The sequence below is a fragment of the Diabrotica virgifera genome, chromosome 9 (assembly GCF_917563875.1).
Source record: "Diabrotica virgifera virgifera chromosome 9, PGI_DIABVI_V3a".
NCBI lineage: Eukaryota > Metazoa > Arthropoda > Insecta > Coleoptera > Chrysomelidae > Diabrotica > Diabrotica virgifera.
Window position 1 is genome coordinate 221,509,188 of NC_065451.1, and position 23,213 is coordinate 221,532,400.

The following is a 23,213-nucleotide window of genomic DNA, read 5'->3' on the forward strand; positions in this document are numbered from 1 at the left end:
TATTAACAGGTGTGTATAATCGTACTTAACCATATACCAATATGTGGTGGATTCGAAAAATATTCAAAATATCTCGATAAACACTGGCTTATCGAAAAAGTACGAAGAGGCAAAAAAGTTTTAAAAACATTGTGTTTAACTAATGGTGCCACAATAATAATTTAATTGGAACGTACACAAAAGTTTGGGGGGTTTAAGGGAACAAAACCTCCATAAATTTTTTATGGGGTGCACAAATTTCATTTTAATTTTTTTTAAGATTTTGCTGCCATAAGACTGCTACATGTCCATTTTCAATAAAAAATCTCTAATAGTTTTCGATATATGAAAAAAAATCGATTTTAATTTTGTAATTTCAAAGGGCTGTAACTTTTTTTGTGTGCACTATTGTATATAGGTAAGTGAGGTTTAATCAACCTATTTTTGACCCCAGAATCTGTGGTATAATTTATGACCAATCTTTTCGGGACACCCTGTATATTTTTTAGTTATAAGTGAAATAGTATTACCGTCCAAAATTAATATAAAAGGAAGACCTAAAGCTTTCACAATAATAATTAACTTGTTCTGAAGCTATTTCCTTGTGGCATTTTTTAATCAACTGTTCTAAATGGGAACTATTAAGCCACAACTTAACTAAAAAAAATATTTTATTAACGTTTCGACGTCTACATCGCACGTCGTTGTCAAAATACAAAATATTATTAAACTAAACAAAAATGTTGTTGCTTAATAAAAAATTTTTTTAAATAATTTATTTAATCTGACTAATTTTTGTATTTTGACAATGACATCCGATTTGGACGTCGAAACGTTAATAAAACCATTTTTTTTTTTAGTTAAATTGTGGCTTATTTCCCATTTAGAATAGTTCATTATAATAATTAACTTACGTATAAAAATTATTTTAACAATATTTTGTACCAGTCATGTCAACTAAATACATATATTTATTTTGCTAACCTAAATATATATACTTTTATATATACATTGATTTATTACAATTAAGTTTGAAACATCTGAATAGTTCTGCTTCCCTTCCCTTAACAAATATTTTTCTATCAAACAAACACTAAACATATCAAAATAGCATGTAGCAAAATATATAGTCACTGCGCACGCTAAATAATGACGTCACTGGCTTGATGAAGTTTAATTCGCTTGTATTAATCTAACTTTTTTATTTACGTATACGTTAGCGTGTACCTAGACACAGCGAAATATAGCCATAATAATAACTAATGTAAAACTATGTGACGTCACGGGTCGTTTGAACTATTTTATACCGCAGAAGACTTTAAATATGTATTTCTAAGTTATTACGAGTTTTGGAAGCGTGAAATTTTGGAAATCTCATTTTTAAACAAAACTGAACATTATTATGTAATAAAAAAAAGTGTGCAAGTTCTCTATTGAAGGCAAGAGGGGAATAGGACGCAAGAAAATGTCCTGACAGAAGGCAAAGGACACGGATTAACGACATACAATCTCTGACACACATACACATTGCAAGAAACAGAGAGTTAATGGAAAATGTGATGTCTAACGCATTTATTAGTGGATTTGTATCTGAAGAAGTTAGCAATAAATAACCCGAAAATACGCAAATTTTAATGACGCCAGCAAGACGGAGTTCCTGCTCATTTTGGTGTAAATGTTCGACGTTAGATCAGACATTTCCCGGAAAATGGTTTGGTAGATTACGTAGTATTAAATGACCTCCTCGTTGGCCCGATTTGAATCCTAAAGATTATTATTGGGAATACTTGAAAAGTAAAATTTATAAAACTAAACCAGGAAGTGTTGCAGAGCTTAGACAAAAATTATCGATGAATCAATATTAATTTGTATGAATATAATCAGAAGATAAAACAAAAAGCAGATTATACTTTTGCATTATGTAGTAATTTATTTATTGTTTTTACGTACCTGGGCTTCAAGAATTGTTTGCAAAAACTTCAGTTGCATTGTCATTCGACCATTATTCGCGCCATCTTTAATTTTAAGATATTTTAATTGTTTGTATCATACGTTTCCATGGTATTGGAAGAGAAATGTAATCGTTTGTAAAAAGGCTTTTCATAAAAATATTACACTGGCGATTAATGGGGATGAAAAGGAACGATTTAGTTTAACTTATAGGAGATGGGGGGAATTGGAGCTACCTAAGGAATTTTTTTTAATATTAGCCTTTAAACAAATTTAAATATTGATATACGAAGGTTTACATGCATATTATTGTTATACACTAAGCATCAAAATTAACGCACCACGTTAAAAATTGAACATTTTTGATGTCTCGTATTTCCTAAACCTGTTGGCCGATTTGAGTGATTTTTTCAATGTATGTATTATAGCTTTATTCTTTAAAAATATCGACGTAATACTATTATTGTTAAACAGGTAAGTGTCATTGTATACCGGGTGTAACAATGATAGTGTGTTTTTTTCCTCAAAGTTTGGAACACCCTGTGGAATATTCTAGCTTATATAAAATATTGAAATTAAAACTCAACTGTAGCCTTAGGTTTTCTTAACATTTTGCTTTTTGATTCATTCGCTTATGTTCGATAATAAAAAAGTTAGGTAGGTACTTTAACAACTAGCAATGTTATTCATCAATACAGGGTGTTTTTAAATAAGTGCGACAAACTTTAAGGGGTAATTCATCTGCATGAAAAAATAATGACCGTTTGCTTGATAAAGATATGTCCCCAAATGCTTTGTTTCCGAGATACGGGATGTCGAATTTTTTCTTACAAACTGACGATTTATTTATTGCTCTAAAACTGGTTGAGATATGCAAATGAAATTTGGTAATTTTTAAGAGGTAGTTATTGCGCATTTTTTGACATACAATTAAGAATTTTACCATTCAAGAATTTACCATTGGCGTGCATAAGGGTATAAACATTTTAGATACATCCCGTATGCACACCAATGGTGAATATAAAATTCTTAGTTGTATGTCAAAAAATGCGCAATACCTACCTCTTAAAACCTACCGAATTTCATTTGCATATCTCAACCGGTTTTAGAGCAATAAAAAAATCGTCAGTTTGTAAGAAAAAATTCAACATCCCGTATCTCGAAAACGAAGCGTTTGTGGACATATGTTTAAAAAGCAAACGGTCATTATTTCTTCATGCAGAATTACCCCTTAAAGTTTGTCGCACTTATTTAGAAACACCCTGCATTGATGAATAACATGGCTAGTTGTTAAAACACCTAACTTTTTTATGATTCCACATAAGCGAATGAATCAAAAAGCAAAATGTTAAGAAAGCCTCAGGCTACAGTTGAGTTTTAATTTCAATATCTTATATACGCTAGAATATTCCACAGGGTGTTCCAAACTTTGAGGAAAAAACACACTATCATTCTTACATCCGGTATACAATGACAATTACCTGTTTAGCAATACTATTATTACATCGATATTCTAGAAGAGTAAAACTATAATATACTAAAAAAATCACTAAAATCGGACAACAGGTTTAGGAAATACGAGTCATTAAAAATGTCCCATTTTTAAGGTGGTGCGTTAATATTGATGCTTAGTGTATGTGACATTTTTTAAACAATTTATTAAAAAAATTAAAAATAAAATGATTTGACTTCCGTTGCTAACGTTAATCATATGGGTAATGGGAGCCAGAAGTTGTTTTAATAGATAGTTAAAGTAGGTAAGGATAATTTCTAACAAAGGAAATAAACTAAAACTAAGGAAATGGTAAAAATAAAGACAGGAACAAACATGGTACAAAAACCTCTAAATCTGCTTATCCAAACAAAAGTCACAAACATATCCTTAAGGGCTCTCTGCACTCGAACATTCAGCAGGTGCCTTCAGGCTTACAGACGCTAATGGTAGGATTTCGTTAAGAAGCCTTCCAGTTAATATCTTCTAGCTAGCTGCTTCTAGGTATTTAAACGATGCTTTATCTGAATGATTTTCTGCGCAACTATAGACAAGGCGAGATAATTCTCAATAAACCATAGAACATGTTGGAAAACATAATTATCTGGGCAGCCATTTATTTTTCTTGTTCGATTGTAAAACAAAGACGTCTGCCTAATTGTGCTGGAATTTGCAAGTTGTCCTTTAATCTTCTCTGGAATATTTGGTAGATCTTACATTGAAGGGCTGCTCTTCTTATACTCATTCCATTAGCTAGCAACCTAGCACTCCTTTGAAGGTCCTCTGATGTCTAAGAATCCTTATCGATTTGTCTTTTCCATGTTGGGCATCTAAAATAAATTTAACAATGGGTTCACTGGGCAATGGTGGCCACAGTGGCTCTCATTACTCAAGGTGTATTTTTTATTTAAAATGCTCAAAATAAAAAACCGAATAATTTAACAAATATCAGATGTGATGCAATGAAACTACATACTTTTACGAATCTATAGTGGTAAAATAATTTGGATCTGACAAAACAGAGTAATGCATTGCTAATAGTAGGAGAGCCCAAGCGGGGATTTTTGCAGGTACTCGAGCGCGTCAGATTATTACATGGGGAGAAACCTTGTACCCTAAAAATGTACCTCTACCATATATTGGCTCTTAATGCAGGGGAGTTCGTTAAGGGGGGGGGGGGGGGAGCCGAAAAAAAAATCTATCCTTAAAAAAACTCGAAATTGTCAGATTAAGATAAGTTAAGTACCTGCAAAAGAGTGTATATTTCAAAAATCTGACGATTTGAGCGGGGCGTAAGGAAATGGGTGAGTCCCAAAGTTTCACAAGAAAAAAGAGAATATTTCGCGAAATTAATGACAGATCTAAAAAATAAAAAATACGTACTCAATATTTTTCAAAAATCTATCGAATGATACCAAACACGACTTCCCACGGACAGGGGTGGGGAGTAAATTTAATATTTTAAATACAAATCCCGCGATGTTTCGCAAAATAAACATCTGATTGAAAAACTGCAAAATACACTTATTCAATATTTTTGAAAAATCTATCGAATGGTACCAAACATGGCCCCCCACGGAGGTGGGGTGGGGGGTTACTTTAAAATCTTAAATGGGAGCCCCCATTTTTTATTGCAGATTTGGATTTCTTACGTAAAAATAAGTAACTTTTATTCGAGACATATTGTGGATAGATGGCGCTATAATCTAAAAAAACGATTGTTGAAAATGGAAAATTAAATTAAAAAGTGGAAAGTCCCCACTAAAATGAAAAACTTTACTAAACTTTTTTTGGTTTTAGGGCCTACTCTTCACAACCCAATAGGTCTCTAAAGCGCTCGAGTGACTGCACATTTAGCATACTTTGCTCCTCTACCATAAAACAATATTGCATAATTTCACTCAACTCCGGTCAATGGTGTAATACGAACTGAACTATGATCCATCACAGCTCAATGTCAAGCATAGAGTGCGTTCAGAAGTTATATTAAGGAGTTCCAATCCATAATAATATGCTTTTGATTAAATGCTTAACACCTTCTTTAAGATATATGATACCTAATATCATGGCATTCTACTTGATGCATCATGCCCCCTTCCTACCAAATATTCAGGTTGATAAGAAAAACAATATATAGGATATAAAAGTTTTATTATATCAATTATCTTACATAACCTCATCTTGTAACAATATGCTCTTAATAATCAAAGTTGTATTCAAAATATGATGTATCAAAAGTATGAACTCTAACGAAACCGTCTTCTCCTCCAGAACTATAACCCTTTCCATCAGGATGGAATGCTACACTGTTGATGGGACCGAAATGACCCTTCACTCTGCCGAATTCTTCTTCGAAAATCATATGGAAGAACCTAAAACATTCTTGATTTTGATATTTTTTCATATTGAAACACATAATCTTTTGATCGCATTTAATGACTGCGAGAAAGCTTTTGACAAAGTTAAACATCATTCTCATAGAATGTCTAAAGTGAAAAGAACTTGTCAGAAATGATATTAGCATAGTGAGAAACCTCTATAGGAACGAACAGGCTGTGGTTACAATAAATGGAAATAGTATGAATGCGCAACACATAAGTTGGGGCATCAGGCTGGGATGTGTAATTTCACCATTACTATTTAATATATAGGGTGAGGCAGATAACTGGCCTATTAGAAATATTTAGCGAACTAAAGGCAACAGAATCATGAAAATTGGAATGAAGGGGTTTTGAAGGGTGATCTATTTAATGAAAATATTTTCATCAATTTGCCACTTCCGGTTATACCGAAAGTTGCTTAAAACTTCGTTTTTTTAAATGGGACACCCTGTATAATTTTACACTTTTAGATTCTATTCGATGTCTTCTTTCTTAAAATGTGCGGTTTTGTAATGTTATACAGGGTAGTTTAAAAGCTAATTACGTTTTTTTTATTAATTTCGTAGCAACTTTCACACCCTGTAGAATTGTAGTAGTTGGATATCAAAAATTCTATTTATGTTAAAATGATTTTTAATATAGTCTACTATTATTAAAAATTATTAGTATAGCTAAATGTTAAATTTTAATATACAGGGTTGGTCGAAGCACGGAATGAGGATTTTCTGAATTTTCTTAAATGGAACACCCTGTATTTTAGTATTGCAATGAAAAGACATTTTATGGTACTTTTTTATTTCTTAAGCATTCCCTATACCTAAATGCTTTAATTTGTGCTTAATTGTTAATCGCGCCAAGAATGTTAACTAAGTAGATACTTTGATAGTTCAACCATTATTGGCAATTTTAAAGATCAGTCTAGATTAATATGTATTTATTTCCGAAAAATTATTTGTGATTGAATATTTTCACGGCCAACCTAATAAAATTTCACGTATTTTTTTGTTGAAATTAATGTTTGGCTTGAATCACCAATAACTCTCAAATTAAAGCAGTTAGGTATAGGGAATGCTTAAAAAATAAAAAAGTAGCATAAAATATCATTTTACTACAATAATAAAATATAGGGTGTTCCATTTAAGAAAACTCAGAAAATACTCTTTCCGAGTTTCGACCAACCCTGTATAGTACAATTCAACATTTAGCTATACTAACAATTTTTAACAATAGTAGACTATATTAAAAATCATTTGAACATAAATAGAGTTTTTGATGTCAAACTACTCCAATTCTACAGGATGTGAATGTTGCTAGGAAATTAAGAAAAAAAAACGTAATTATCTTTTGAACTACCCTGTATAACATTACAAAACCTCATATTATAAGAAAGAAGACATCCAGGAGAATCCAAAAATGTAAAAATATACAGGATGTTCCATTTAAAAAAACGAAGTTATAAGCCACTTCCGGTATAACCGGAAGTAGCAAATCGATGAAAATATTTTCATTAAAGAGATCACTCTTTAAAACCCCTTCATTCCAATTTTCATGATTGTGTTTCCTTTAGTTCTCGAGATATTTCTAATAGGACTTCTATCTGCCTCACCCTGTATACTCCGGATAGTTATTTACGCAAGCACTTGAGAACTGTACAGAAGGGATAAAGATAAATGTGAAAATACAGGGTGTCCCCGAAAATAGTGCGTTCATTTGAGGTATGGATATAATACACAATTTAGAACAAAAAAGTCCTATAACATTTTTTTCTAAAGTTAACCGTTTCCAAGAAAAAAATTACATTGTTCTCCATATAAGTGAATTTTTATTTTCATAAATTTGAATGACATGGCAACGTAGCCTAGAAGAACTTGCTGTGACTGTGGAAATTTAACCTAATAACCCCTTGTTTATTTACTTTGAGGTGTGATTTTTGGGGTTGTTGACATCGTAGGTACTTACCTGCAAAATAATGGATATGGGTTTGGTTGATATTTACATTATTTTACCTACCAGATGCAACTGACCTACAAACCTACTTTTTTCAACTTTGGATTTTTGAGTTGCGCGTTGTTGCCAGACTTCAATTTGCATATCAAAATGTATTTTCGTTTTTTTGTCAAACGGATCAATTTAGAAAAAAATGTTATAAACAGTTTTGTTTAACTGTAAACATAAACATAACAAAAATCATGGTTATCATTACAAGGGGTAAAGTTATAACAAAGATCCAGATTAAAAATGAAAATATTGAACAAATTGGATAAAATGAAATACTTAGGAGTCTAGATTGCGGAAGATCTAAATCCGAAATTAGAAATTTGATCAAGATTAGAGCAATCTAGAGCAGCCTTTTTGAAGATGAGGAAATTTCTGAGTAACCCAAGACTCAATATAAACTATATCCACTGTATTTTTCGTTATGGTGTCGAAGCTTGGGCTGTTAATGTTGACTTAATTAGAAAGTATAAAGGAAAAGATTCCTCTCATTGGCTGTATACCATAATATGCAGTCAGTCATAAGCAGTCTGTCAGTTTGAAGCCAAGATGAAGACCACATTATAGTACCACTACATTTATAAATTCTTCAAACATCGACTTATTGTCGACATTGTTGTAGCCGAAAGGGCCTGATTATTGTAATTTTAAGGTCTTTTGACCTAACTATGTAGCTAGTTCCAACTACTTTGGATCTAAAGTTTTCTACCTGATGATGGACTGATTGGTCCGAAAACGTTTGTGTGATTTTTGTACCATAGATGTACCCACTTCAATCCAATTTGGATCATTTTAGATAAAAATTTTAATAAATTTATATACCATTTACCTACAAGTGAGGTTTTACTTCTTTAGTAAGTTAATTAGAAAGCTCGAAGTTTTTGAAATGTGTAGTTTAGGAGAATTTTGAAAATACCAGGGACTGATCATATTACGAACACAATGATATTGCACAGAATGGGAAGAGACAGATAACTTTTGACCACCACTAAAAGGAAAAAGACAGCATATTTAAGGGCACATACTTAGAAATATTAAGTATGAGTTGTTGCAGCTGATTATGAAAGGTAAAGTTGTTAAAGGAAAAAAGGTTTCTGGTAGCCGAGGTTAAACACACAGATGCTTTAAATAAAAGCAGAAGATAGAGATGGATTTGCAGTTATTACAGCCAACCTTCATAGTGGATTCAACTCTAGAAGAAGAAACAAATAATTTGTAAATAATTAATGAAGACAGCATATATTGAGTCAATATTCAAATACAGTAGAACTCCAATTATCCAGATTAATTGGGACCGGACCCGATCCGGATAATTGGATTTTTCTCGAAAAAGGCCTTTTCTGGGAAAGAAACGTAATTACAGCAAACCACAATAGAGAACACAATAGATGAAAAACAATATACAGTGGAACCTCGATTATCCGTCTCTCCATTAACCGTCACCTCTGTTAACCGTCAGGGTCCGTACATAAGTTGTATTGACTACGTAAGCAAAAATTGGGTCATTAATTCATTTTGTTTGATCACTGCGATAAGCCAAACGAAATTCACTGGCTGGAAATTCGATAAAATCATTGAAATGGCAAAAGAGGCGGACGAAACAGATTCAGAAGCTGACAAAGACTTGGAATTTGATGGTGGCAATGTCGATGATGTTATTGTAACTAACAAAGATTTGCGCAAAGAAGCTAGAGAAGCTGCATCGCACATGCAACAATTCATCGAGTTGGTATTCTTGACAAGAAGAAGCCAATAAAGTAGTTTGCATGATCTTAAGCGGATTAAGAAAAATGTGAAGCATCAGTAAAACAAACAAAGATTTCAGAATATTTTAAACCAAATTGATTCGATTGTACGAACAAAAATTCCTCTTATCTTGTAAAACAAAACATATATGTAAATAAAATTTGAGAGTTGTATCTAATATCAATTTTCAATGTTCAGTTTTTTTTAATATTCTGTTAACCGTCTTTTCGATTATCCGTCATACCCTTGGTCTGGTGCCCTGACGGATAATCGAGGTTCCACTGTAGTATACACAACAATATGTAAATGACAAAGTTTACATTATGTAATATTGACACACAATACTGAATCACAGGAAAATGAATTATTTTTTACAAACTTGATTTTTTCTTTTTCTCAATATGATCCGGATAATTGGCGATCCGGATAATTGGAGTCCGGATAATTGGAGTTCTACTGTAGAAACATGTCTACAGATAGTAAAATAAGTAGGAAACAGCAGATCATGCAATAAAATTGTCTCTACCTCAAGTACTTTACTGTTTTCACCTTTTACTGTTTAATTTAGATGACGAAATATGAAATACAAACCTTGAATCGAACTTTCCAGCTTTAGCTGAGGTGGTTGTTACATCCATAGCATCCTGACCACCACCAAGCACTACGTGGTCAAAAATGGGACTGATGGCTGCTGAATTTACAGGTCTCTCAGTTTTGTATGTTTTAAGAAGCAGTAAATCATTTTTATCGAAAAGTTTAGCTGTATGATCTTTAGAAGCTGTGATAAACATAGTTTGGTCCTTGTTCCATTGCATGTCATTGATGAGAAGATCGTGTTCTCTGACTTTGTTTAGTTGTTTACCAGTCTAAAAATACCAACACAAAATGAATGAGAATTATTATTGGGATCAATTTTATATAAACTTAAATCATTTTTTATTGTTTGTAACACAACCGAATATGAATACTCATAGAAAGTTTATGGAGATGATGTCATCCATTTTAAGGTGCTATTACCACATTTGCTGCCATCTGTCGCCAAAAGGCGTTTTGCTTTGCTTGAGTCAGGTGCCACTGTCGACTTTCGGCATTAAAAAACTGAAATTAAATGGATTCTTTTCGTATTGGCTGCTATTGAAGTAACTGAATATATAGATGACACCAAAACTGAGTAACTAATAAACGAGTGGCAGAAAATTTGTTACTGTCTACAATTTTCAAAAAATCAATTTCTTTTACATTTGTAGATGCCTGTCACCTTCAAAAATAACTCTAAAATATTATATAGAAATTTAAAGTCAATCCTGAGATATTCCATTTAAAGGCAAAATAAAATAGATAAATAAAGAATAGTGCTTGCCAATATGTAAGTGTTACTATGGCTTAAGAGCACACAGTAGCGATCAACAGGTAGCAACAAACGCGGTCCAAGATTGTGAAAGTTCTGCGAACTTTCAAAAGTGAGGTAACAGTGCGTCGGTAACTCAACACTGATAGTGATGTTTATGCTATCAAAAACAATAATTTTTATACACATAGGCGCGAAATGTTGCCAAGTCAGTGACATTCGATTTCTTGTTATAAAAAAATTGATTTTTAGTAGTTCCAATGTGACACAAAATCTAGGCACGAGATAAAAGAAAGCGTATTTTTTGTCTTTATTAATGGCGGTACAGACTCCTTTTTTCAATATTTTATTTAGTTATAGAGTAATTTCCACATACCAACATATTTCTGAAATTGGGCTCTGTACCGCCATTCTTTATTATATTACGAATATGTGTGCCAAATATCTCGAAAAAATATTCAAAAGGAGGGCTGCAATCTTGGAACGTGTTTGTTGCTACCTGTTGATCGCTACTGTTTGCTCTTAAGAAGACAGATGGCCTCAAAACTACCAAGAAAAATTAAATTGACTGTCTATAAAACACTAATAAGACCAGTGCTAACATATGGTTCAGATATTTGGTCACTTACATAGAATAACCAAGAACTGCTCAAATGTTTCAAGCAAAAAATCCTAAGAAGAATATATAGAGGAATAAAATAACAAGGTTTGTGGCGCAGGAGTTACAACCAAATAAATAAAACAAGTATATTAATTTTAGTGAAAAATCAAATCATACTGTAATTTATGGCCTTGTCTATACTCTCATAGCTATAGGAATCTAGGCGTTCGACACCCACGCTTTAAAACTGCTTTATGGCATTAACACTGACTGCCACAAAAGTGAAAAAAAAAGAAGTTCCTTTCAGTTGCAAATATTTTTATCCCATATAATACACTTACAAGCAAGAATCAAATGTTGATTTTCACGGCTATATAATGAAATTGCCTGTGCATCACGGCATGCTTCTCAAGGCAGTCAAAGTGTCAAAAAATATATTTAGACATACTTATAATACATAAAATTCTTCTGTCTTGAATTGTGCAATATGACTATGCAACTTGCTTTGCTATAATCTAAAGTTTTAGTAGCTAAAAACCTTATAAACAAATTATATGTGTTTTTTAATAAAAATATCCGTTTATAATTATTATTGTTATAATTTTTTTATAAATAATATTTCAATTAAAGTTTAGTTTAGTTATGTTTAGTTTTAAAGCTGCTAAATTTTCCTTTAATTTGAGCTATTATAAAGTTATGCAGCCAAGTTACAAATGAAAAATCGCCTAAATGCCTTAATGTTTTAATATATCCCGTTCTAATAATTATTGGATCAAGGTTTATCAAACATCCTTTTGTAGGTTTTTTAAAGGAACAAATTGCGATGTGTAAAAATGATTTATACACTCACCGGCACGAAAACGGGCACCCCACAAAATGGGTGATTTTTTATGTATAGGTTTAGGTATTTCCTAAACCTGTTGTCCGATTTAAGTGATTTTTTTAATATGTTATAGCCTTGTTCTTTAACAATATCGCTGTAATAATATTGTTGCTAGAAAGGTAAATTTTCATTGTATACCGGGTGTACCAATCAAACTGTGTTTTTTTCTAAAAGTTCGGAACACCCTGTGGAATATTCTAGCATTTATAAAATTCTGAAATTAAAACCCAACTATAGCCTCAGGTTTTCTTAACATTTTGCTTTTGGAATCATTCGCTTATGTGGGATGATAAAAAAGTTAGGTACTTTGACATCTAGCCATGTTCTTCATCACTACAGGGTGTTTCTAAATAAGTGTAACAAACTTTAAGGGGTAATTCTACAAAAAAAAAATGACTGTTTGCTTTGTAAACATATTTCCGCAAATGCTTCGTTTCCGGGATACGGGTTATTAAATTTTTTCTTACAAACTGACGATTTATTTATTGCTCTAAAACCAGTTGAGATATGCAAATTAAATTTGGTAGGTTTTAAGATGTAGTTATTGCGTCTTTTTTGATGTACAATTAAACATTTTATATTCACCATTGGCGTGCATAAGGGTAACATGACCGGGTAGTATGACCCGTATGCACGCCAATGGTGAATATAAAATTTTTAGTTGTACGTCAAAAAATGCTCAATAACTTTCTCTGAAAACCTACCAAATTTCATTTGCATACCTCAACCGGTTTTAGAGCAATAAATAAATCGTCAATTTGTAAGAAAAAATTCAACATCCCGTATCTTGGAAATGAAGCATTTGCGTACATATGTTTATAAAGCAAACAGTCATTATTTTTTCATGCAGAATTACCCCTTAAAGTTTGTCACACTTATTTAGGAACACCTTGAATTGATGAAGTACAGGGCTAGTTGTTAAAGTACCTAATTTTTTTATTATCCCATATAAGCAAATTAATCAAAAAACAGGATGTTAAGAAAACCTGAGGTTATAGTTGGGTTTTAATTTCAGCATTTTATAAATGCTAGGATATTCCAAAGGGTGTTCCGAACTTTTAGAAAAAAAAAAAACGCAGTTTCATTGGTACACCCGGTATACAATGACAATTTCCTGTCTAGCAACAGTATTATTACAGAGATATTGTTAAAGAATAAGGCTATAACATATTAAAAAAATCACTTAAATCGGACAACAGGTTTAGGAAATATGAGTCATCAAAAATGACCCATTTTTTGGGGTGCCTGTATTTCGTGATGGTGTGTGTATTTCTTAGTTTACAAATTATAATCGCTTAACCAATTAAATTGTTTATAAAAAACTTCTGTCACTACCAAAGCAAAAGTAAGTATGAAATTAGAATTCGCCAGGTCAAAACACATAAGAATATATTTTTTTTGTGAAATGCTGGCCTTCTGTGAGTATCTATATTCATTGGTAAGACATATATGTCCCAGTTTTCCCAAAATGTTTCAATAAAGCTAATGTTTCCTTTACCTTAAGATCCCAATGAATAAGCTCTCCATTCTCATGTCCTGTAATAAAACTTTCATCTAAACTATCCCACAAAATAGACGATACTCTGGATCCATTTATGGGCACTCTCAATATAGGCTTCTGGCTACCTGTGCTATCATCTACACACCTAGTATCTACTACAAATATCTCGCAAGGCTGCTTCATAGCTTGATCGGTAGTGTATACAGCCATGTTAGCCGAGTAGCTGAACATGCATGTCCTAACCGCAGACGCAGAATTAATGTTTCCGATTTCTTTACCTGTTTCGCAATCCCAGATTTTGCATGTGTTGTCACCAGCACCCGACATGAACCTGGTTGAGGTCCAGTCTATGTCGATACACCAGATTACTCCCTGGTGTCCATTGAATGTACCCAGACGTTCCCCATTGAGAGCATACCATACGTCTGGTTTGTTACCTTTAGATGCTGAGAACAAGAGGTCCCCTTCTCGATTATATTTAATTTGTGTGATGGCACGTTCGTGCCCCTGGAGCATAATCGGCTTCTACAACATTAGAAACACAAATTAATACCATATTTATTACAAAAATTGAATTTGAGGTTAGAATAATACAATGATAAAAAATACCTTTTAAATAAAAGTGCATACATTTTGATGAGTATTTGAGATGTATACTTACCATATTGGCGATTAATCTTTAACTTGGTTTAATTATTTATTATATCTAATGTTTTAAACGTGAACTTCTGACACATTGATGAGGAAAGAACCGGGGTTAAAGATTTCTACTTTACCAACACTGTCAAGTGTCAAAAAATATAAAAGGAATATGTCAATGGAAAAAAAGCAGGGGCGTAGCTACAGCCGTAGCAGTCGTATCACTTATACTGGGCCCCCGACACATAATTTAATGAAATTGAAAAAATTATTCCACAATTTCACTATTATGTCGTCTAGTCAATGTTCTAAATTCTAAAGCAATAAATTATTGGCAGCTTTTGTAAGGCGCTTTATTCCAATACCAAGACTAGTGAAGTGAAAAAAATTAGTGAAAGAAAAAGAGACTACTTCAGTGAAGCTTTGAAAAGAAAAATGAAAAAAATGAAGAAGTTTTGAAGAAGATGCCCAAAATTTCTTCATTTTTCCATCAACCAGATTTCCAGGTGATTTAGATTGCAATGCGGTACATACTATAGGTTTCTATCTACTACGAAATTCTTATTTTCACTATCGCCTGTAACTTATTGGAGGGTTTGGGCACATTATAGTAAAGTAAAAGGACCCCTATGATTAAAAAAAGATTATTTTATGTCTTTTTATTTTATTTTATTCTTAGATTTTGCCGTACCATATAATCTGCCATGGGTTCCACTTTGTCTACAAGTGATTATTTTGTAAAGCAATAATTATTAAGAGTGTAGGCGCAAAATTTCGGGCGAATTCTTTAAATACATTCATTTTATTCGAAACAAAAGATAACAAAAGTTAACCATTTTAAATACCTAGGATGTTGGATAAACGAGACACTAAATCCGGATGAAGAAATTAAAACTCGTATAGAAATTGCAAGAGGAGCATTTATGAAACTTCCCAAGTAGCAATTTTTCGACGCATTGGTTGTCAGTACAAACAAATGCACTGTATATAACGTTGCCCGAGAGCATTTTAAGTTGTTTCGGCCAACGTCCCCTATCCCGACTGACATTGCGATGTTACAACTTTAAGTAATACCTTTAGTTACACGGGCAACTAATTTATTACCATTGTGACAACTACATATCACAGTTCAGTTTTTTCAACAATCGCAACGACTTAAAAACGTTATAATGCTAAACTAATTTACGCCCTGGCCGACTCTGAAGTTGTCTGTCACGACCCTAGGTGTTGTTCTAGGTGTGTGACACCTTTGCGGCAACTTCAGAAGGAGAAAAAGAATTTACTTTATAACCTTATTTTTTTCTTATTATTATATGTTTTATTTTGCTGGAAATTTTCGATTTATTTAACAACCTGTTTGTTTGTTTTTTTAATAGCTGGTTTCCATTCCATTGTCCACTGTTTTATCAGTAGATTTGATAACCTTAATCTTTCAATCTTTGTTCAGCTTTGCTAGACGGGGTTGCCAGGTCAGTTTTTACTCTTTCAGTAGTTTTGCTTTCACAAAATCAGTAGATTCTTTTTAGGCCATGTAAATACAGTATACTTATACAGTAATCTGCATATCCGTCTTAACTGTCCCAAGAGGAATTCCAAAAAATTGGAAACATAATTATTCCAAAACAACAACGGGTAATTACCATTTTTTAGCTAAAATCTACTAAATCAAAAACTAAAATATACTTAAGGATTTTTGGGATATATTTGGGATTTTTGATAATAAAAACAACAGCTAACTTAAGGGGATAGGCGCAAAATGTCGCCCGTTAAAATGTTCAATGTATTTTAAATGTTTTCATTTTTTGCGAATCCTGAGAAAACTAATAAGTATTTTGAAAAATTTAAACGCAGAAAGAAAGATTACCTTATTACCGAGGACCGAAAGTCCCTGAAAACTTCTATAATGTTTATTTTAATAAGTTACAGGGGTGAAAAAAAGACAAAATGTAGTGTCATTTTAATTCCAAATATCTCATTCAAAAGAAACGTTTTGGTTTTTCTAAATAATGCAGTCTTTCATTCTGCGTTTAAATTTTTCAAAAATACTTATTATAGTTTCCTCATGATTCGAAAAAAATGAATAGGTACATTTAACAACTAGAATATTTTGTCATCCACTAATTTTAACAGCTGCATGTCTGGATCAAATTCTTCAAACAATTGTTTCGCATTTAACATTAGAAACACGTGAACACAACATTTTGTGTTTTGCAAAGTTACATATGTTTAGATATTTTAGTTTTCCATCGTTAGCTTCTAATAGGCTCACCGAATGCCAGAACTCTTCAATAACACCTGAAATACTGCTTGCACTGTTACTTGAAATCTGCAAGTTTGTTACACAAGAATCCAGTTTCCAGTTTCATTTCTCTGTAATATTCATCATCTACGTCCTGAATCTTATTTTCGGTAATGACCTAATTATTCTGAATCTTATTTTCGGTCTTATTTTCGGATTGGGAAATTGTAACCAAATGTGTGAAAATTAATTTAGAAATGGGGTAAATACTATTAAAAAGCAAATTTTATTTTAGTCATAACAAAATGTTGAAATATAACAAAAATTTACTAAGCAATATTACCTACTAGAATATTTTAAAAAATATCAAAAATCTACCAAAAAAGTAGAAATCTCCAAAATGTGGCAACGCTGTTAAGGAGAATGCTACACTTTTGACACTGGTCAAATGACCTCTCTGTCACCCAATAAGAGGGTGCGTTCTAAAATGGTTGAGATAGTCAGCGCGGCCGGGCTTGGTTGGCGATTGGACTTCTAAGTTGTCTTATCGGTCTAGGGTTGGTAATAAGGTATTTTTTTAGTAATAAGGTAATATTGTTTAATGCACCATTTTGGTTTTACTTGAGATTTTTGGGATGTAAAGAAAATGAAAATACAGAATATAAAAAATGATACCTTTTTCTGATACCTTTAAAAGCACCATCAATACATTAAATTTATACAGAACATCTTTAACATAAATTTTAACTTTTATATTAAAATTTGATTTTTTTAAATTTGCATATTTTTTGTCAAAAATGTCGTAAAAAAGTAGCGCGTGTGTTTTTAAAGGTGAAATATCCATATTTGACGGTAATCTGAGATGCGTTTATAAATTTTCAGATCAGGTAATTTTGTTTAAGTCCTTTATGTATTTATATAAATTTAAATACCTAATACGATGTCAAAATAGTTACCATTTTGGTTTTCGCATTCACCATACAGGTGTTAAAAATATAGGTAAAAAAACATAACTAGTCTGACTCCTTGAGCACCCATTGCACGCGCAGGTTCTTTTTATAGTCGCTTCAGTTGTCTTATGTAACGCTTACGAAACGATGTTGCTTCATAGGAGGTTGCCTAGGCAACGTCAAGACAACTCAAAAATCTTCCACCAAATTAGTGCAGAATAGGGTCGTCTTCTAGGCAATAACAAACGTTGTAACAAAACGTTGCCACGCGGTAGACAACGTTGTCGCGTCGACAAATTGCTACTTGGGTTAGATCTATTCTGAGCAAATCTCAGCTGAACTTACAACTAAGAATCAAGTTCCTAAAATGTTATGTGTATCCTGTATTACTATATGGATGTGAAACCTGAAACATGAAGGTTAACATGATGAACAAATTAGAAGCCTTTGAGATGTGGTCGTATCGTGGAATGCTCAGAATATCTTGGGTTCAACGCATTTCAAACAGAGAAGTCTTAAACAGAGTAGGTCAAGGCGAAGGTGACTTAATGAAGATGATAAAAAAGAGAAAACTTGAATATCTGGGGCATATAATGAGAGGTAGCAGATACAGGATGCTGCAGTTAATACTCAATGGAAAGATCGACGGAAAAAGAGGAATTGGTCGAAAGAAATATTCATGGCATTCTTATCAGCAGATCAATTGTTACATGCCGCACAAGATCGAGAACGATATCGGCAAATTGTTATGGAAGCTACCTACGCCTAAAAATTTGGGCACGGTACTTAAAGAAGAAGAAGAAGATTTTTTTCGAATCCTGAGAAAACTAATAAGTAGGTATTTTTGAAAAATTTAAACGCACAATGAAAGATTACATTATTGCCGAGAGTCCCTGAAAACTTCTTTAATGTTTATTTTAATAAGTCACAGGGGGTGAAAAAGAGGAAATTTAGTGTGATTTTTAATTTTAAATATATTATTCAAAAGAAACTTTTTGTTTATTCTAAGAGACTTTCGGCCCTCGGTAATAATGTAATCTTTCATTCTGCGTTTAAATTTTTCAAAAATATTTATTAGTTTTTTCAGGATTCGACAAAAATGAATGTATTTAAAAAGCATTGGTCTGAAATTTTGCGCCTACGCTCTTAAGATATTTGTTATTTAGCGAGTTTTTATAGTTAATGAGTTAAAGAAAGGTAGTTAAACTATGCTTTGTTTCACGTAATTCCTGAATCCACAGAAAAACGCAACAATATTAACGCAGCTTTATCTTACAATCTATAATTGATTACAAGGTAATACCATTAGTATATAACCATATTCTACTGCTGACAGAAAACAGAAAAAAATGTTTATTTGATAAATAAACATTGTTTGTTGCTTAAATTCAATATTCAAACTACCAATAGGCAGATAGGTGGCAGCTTGAACATTGAAATTAAGCGAAAATCAACGTTTATTTATCAAAAAACATTTTTTTCTGTTTTGTGACAGCAGTAGAATGTATTCTGAATTAAATAAATTACATACATTCTTCTTTTTGTGTCAATTAATTTAATTAAAATATTTATTTCTTGGACACCCTGTATAAATAATTATATTAATGTTTATATTACTGAATAGAGAATTAAATAACCTTTCAAATGAGCTAGCACGCGACCCCTATTCTCTATTTAAAAATAAGGGGTGGAGGAAGTGGAACGGAAGGGGTTGATAAATGAGAGATGTATGTTCCGTAAAAATGTGCCCCCTTAGATCAAAAATCGACCTGTTTCGGTATTTCCTTAAAATCTAATAACTACTGTCAAATATCGAGGTGGAGTGTTTTCTTTGGCTCACCCTGTATATAAATATATACTCACCGGCACAAAATTCCGCCACTTAAAATTTTTGATTAAGCTTGACAATCTATAACTTTATTATTTGTGCTCCGATTTTCAAGATTCTTGAATCAGTTTGTAGGTACATGTATTGATATCGTTCGATATTCGATATTCCAGTAACAAATTTTTTTTGCTTAGATACCATTATACGGGGGCGAATGGAAGCATGTATTTTCTCCTAACTTTAAAAAATTCCGTGGAAAAATTGAAGGGCTGATTTTGTTTCATACACCCTTCGTATTATCTCGAAGACATCTCCTTGGAGATATCATCGGAAACATTTTGTTTTTTGAATTATCCGAATATTCCTTTTTTGTAAGAACGGTAAATAAAAACATTGCTTTGAAGGTGTATTTAATTATATCAAACGCACAAAGATTAACAACACAAAACAAAATTAATTTCAAAACAATTCAATCTCCAACTCTCGCAGCAACGATTACTCGCAATCTGTTTGGCATCGAATAGATAAGATATCTTATCCCTGCCTGGTGAACAGCCCGATATTCCTCTATCAGGGCCATAACTGTACCAAATTTTCTGGAGGCCTAGGATGACGGCGAATAGCTATTTTCAATTCATCCCATAAATACTCGATATGATTGAGATCTGGTCTGCGTGTGAGACATTCTAATCTTATTAATACAACCTCTATTTAAGATATTTTTGTTTATTAGTCAGTGTTTTTATTTACAAAATTGTGCTACTCTTACAAGAAAATAGATTCGCCCCTGTATAATGGCATTTAAGCAAAAATTTTCTTACTGGAATCATAACAAACGATATCAATACATGTACCTACAAACTGATGTAAGAATCTTGAAAATCGAAGTACAGATAATAAATAAAGTTATAAATTGTCAAACTTAATCAAACATTTTTAACGGCGGAATTTTGTGCCGGTTAGTGTAGATTCTCTACTACATACAATTTGGTCGTTGTTAAACAAATACAATACTTACACCCGAGAGGGTAGATCGTTTAAAGATTTTATAAATAAATACAAATTGAAATAAAAATAAAAAAGAGACATTTATTATATTATTCCGACGGGTCCGACGACCGGTTTCTCTGTCTTTAATTTGCACAACATCATCAGGTCCCGGTAAGAGTATACTGTATACATAGGTACTATACGCTGTGAGCTCGTACGTAGAGGGGATGTTTATAAATTCGCGAGCGCCAGTAGTGGCAAGTCTGTAAACGTTTACCGGAAATTTGACATAAATGTCAAAGTGATTAATTTAAAATTAAAATTAAAAACATTAATTATAAAAAATATTAGTTGGTCAAAGTTGTGGTATATATTTTTACCTTAAATATACTTACGTTTTAAATACTGAATTTACTTTTTTTTAATGTTCCGTAATATGTAATTATAAATAAATTAATTAATCTTGGCGCCATCTACACGATAATTGTGAAAGTAATCCGAATTAAGAAATTAATATTTCATCAATAGAACGTCAAAATGATTAGCAAAATCTTAAAAAAATCTGTTACAATTTAATTACTTTTTAGCGTTGTAAATATTAAGTGATAACAATTAAATAATAAATTTACAAATTACCGGTGAAAGTTGAATTAGTAATCCGCCAGGAGCGACACCAGCGAAGCTGTGCAAATTATAGACAGCGAAACCGATCGTCGGAGTAATACAATCAATGATTGTAAGTACTTCTCTCTTTTATTTTCATTCATCATGAACTCACATATGCAACCCATTCAACATTTTTAAATACAAATTATTTTTTATTTAAATATTATTATTTAACAAACGTTCTTTAATATCCTAGAGTACGCCAATGCTATGCTGCCTTCCATGTGATAATTGAAGCAAACGTCACCAAATCGTTCCTAACTTCATTCCGGTATTCAACTTTCATTATTCCCCCCTCTCTTTCCTTGTTTAAGGAAGGAAAGGATTCTCTCACTGACTCACTATCAAATTAATTAAAATCAAATATTATCGAAAGTATCAATGAGGTGAGATGAGATGTCATCAAACAGATAACAAACTACTCTTCTACTACAGTAAAAACACGTTATCAGTATGAAAATATTTGCTTCTTCATTTATAAAATAAAGCCAAAGCAAACTGTAAAATGTCAGGGGGTGCAAACAGGAAGAAAAATACCCGGTCCCAGGGCTGGGAAGAGGCTGGTTCGGAGTTTTATCAAGAAAGTTACCCTGCTGATACGGAAATTGAAGTTTTGCAGAGGGATCCCAAACACTTACACACACTTCTACCCAGTAAACTAAACAGAGGAGGTAAGTATCCAATTTTTTCTTCATTCTTTGCATGTATTTAAAAATTTAGTGGAATTTCCAGTGAAATTTACTTAGTAACAAATATAAAAATTACTCTTGTATGATAATAACTTAATGCTCTACTTAGTATAAGTGTCATATCTGTATTTTTTTGTTTTTAAGAAATCCAATAGGAATTCTTTTCTAGCTTATTAATTAGATGAGATTTAATTTTCATTTTAACTATGATGATCAGATAATTTCTTCAATACTTTGCTTCATTCTCTTCGCCAAGTGTATTTTTAAAATGTTCCCTTTTTGTTGAATTTCTAGTTCTAGGTACTAAAACAGATTTATCTTGCTCAGGTTCTTTGTTATTGAAACAAAGATTGAGGATTTAGCTTCTTTTGTTTATTTTATGCCATACTTTAATAGTCTGTGAGGTATTTAAAAGCCTCTAATTCTATTTAAGTGTCCTCCTTATTTAATACAGTAAAACCTGCCATATCTGGATCAATTTGGCGACAGACCGATCCAGATATGAAAAAATCCGGATATCAAGATTTTTATAGCCTCTGAAACGTGTTCTCCTTTATACATTCCAGTAATCAATGCCGTCAATAACTTTCATCTATAGACATGTTTTATAGATTCTATAATACCTTGATCTATAGGCTTACAGAGGGATGTCACATTTGGGGGCAAAAATACACTTTATTTCGCCATCTTTTAGTTCTGTTGAGTCGGGATGAGAGGGTGCGTTATCCAACACCAGGACTGCCTTTCGTCCGGATATGGGTAGGTCTGGATATGACCGGTCCGGATGTGGCAGGTTGTACTGTACCTTCTTTTATTTTAATTTGTTTATTGTCCTGAAAGTTCTATTATTGTCCTTTCATTCATTGAAATTGAAATTCTTTATTGAAATAGAAATCCTACTAACAATAATTTACTGTTATAATATTTAATATGAATTTGCTTAATTAAATGTATCATACAATATACAGTACATGCAATATACAACACATACAGACTTATTAAACATTATTTTTTATCCAGGTAAAATATATGTTTTTGTTGATTTTTTAAAAATTTGAACTGTCACTGCATTCTTAACACTGGGGGGAAGATGGTTAAATTCATTCATACATTTGTAAAACAAGGATGTCATTGTACTATATTTATTAGTTTTTTGAATGTCAAAATCTTCAATATTTCTTGTGGTATATGAATGAACTTGACCCCTCAATGTAACATATTCATTAAAATATGCAGCCAACATTCCTTTTTTTAATTTAAAAATGAAAACCATGGTAAGGTAGTAAAGCCTTTGTTGAACTGAAAACCAACCTAAAGTAGAATACATCATCTCAAT

The 23,213-nt window shown here is 32.2% G+C and overlaps 4 protein-coding genes across 4 annotated transcripts in view; 2 read left to right on the plus strand and 2 right to left on the minus strand.

The window, feature by feature from the left end:
- Window positions 1-2,001, minus strand: part of LOC114330177 (intraflagellar transport protein 172 homolog) — a 44,005-nt gene extending 42,004 nt beyond the window's left edge. The window contains exon 1 of the mRNA XM_050661400.1: window positions 1,930-2,001. Coding sequence (XP_050517357.1) covers window positions 1,930-1,974 — 45 coding nt within the window. The 5' untranslated portion in view covers window positions 1,975-2,001. The remainder of the gene's footprint in view (window positions 1-1,929) is intronic.
- The window catches only part of LOC126892004 (uncharacterized), a 502,972-nt gene that overhangs the window by 357,474 nt on the left and 122,285 nt on the right, over window positions 1-23,213 (plus strand). The window lies entirely within an intron of this gene.
- Window positions 5,556-14,659, minus strand: LOC114330173 (eukaryotic translation initiation factor 3 subunit I). Its single transcript, XM_050661407.1, has 4 exons — window positions 14,538-14,659; window positions 13,874-14,401; window positions 10,135-10,409; window positions 5,556-5,793 (listed from the first exon to the last, which is right to left on the minus strand). Exons 1-4 carry the CDS (start codon window positions 14,538-14,540, stop codon window positions 5,619-5,621), a joined length of 981 nt encoding a protein of 326 aa, XP_050517364.1. The 5' UTR covers window positions 14,541-14,659; the 3' UTR covers window positions 5,556-5,618.
- The window catches only part of LOC114330172 (transmembrane channel-like protein 7), a 54,228-nt gene continuing 52,495 nt past the window's right edge, over window positions 21,481-23,213 (plus strand). Inside the window, exon 1 of the mRNA XM_050661401.1 lies at window positions 21,481-21,859. Coding sequence (XP_050517358.1) covers window positions 21,694-21,859 — 166 coding nt within the window. The 5' untranslated portion in view covers window positions 21,481-21,693. The remainder of the gene's footprint in view (window positions 21,860-23,213) is intronic.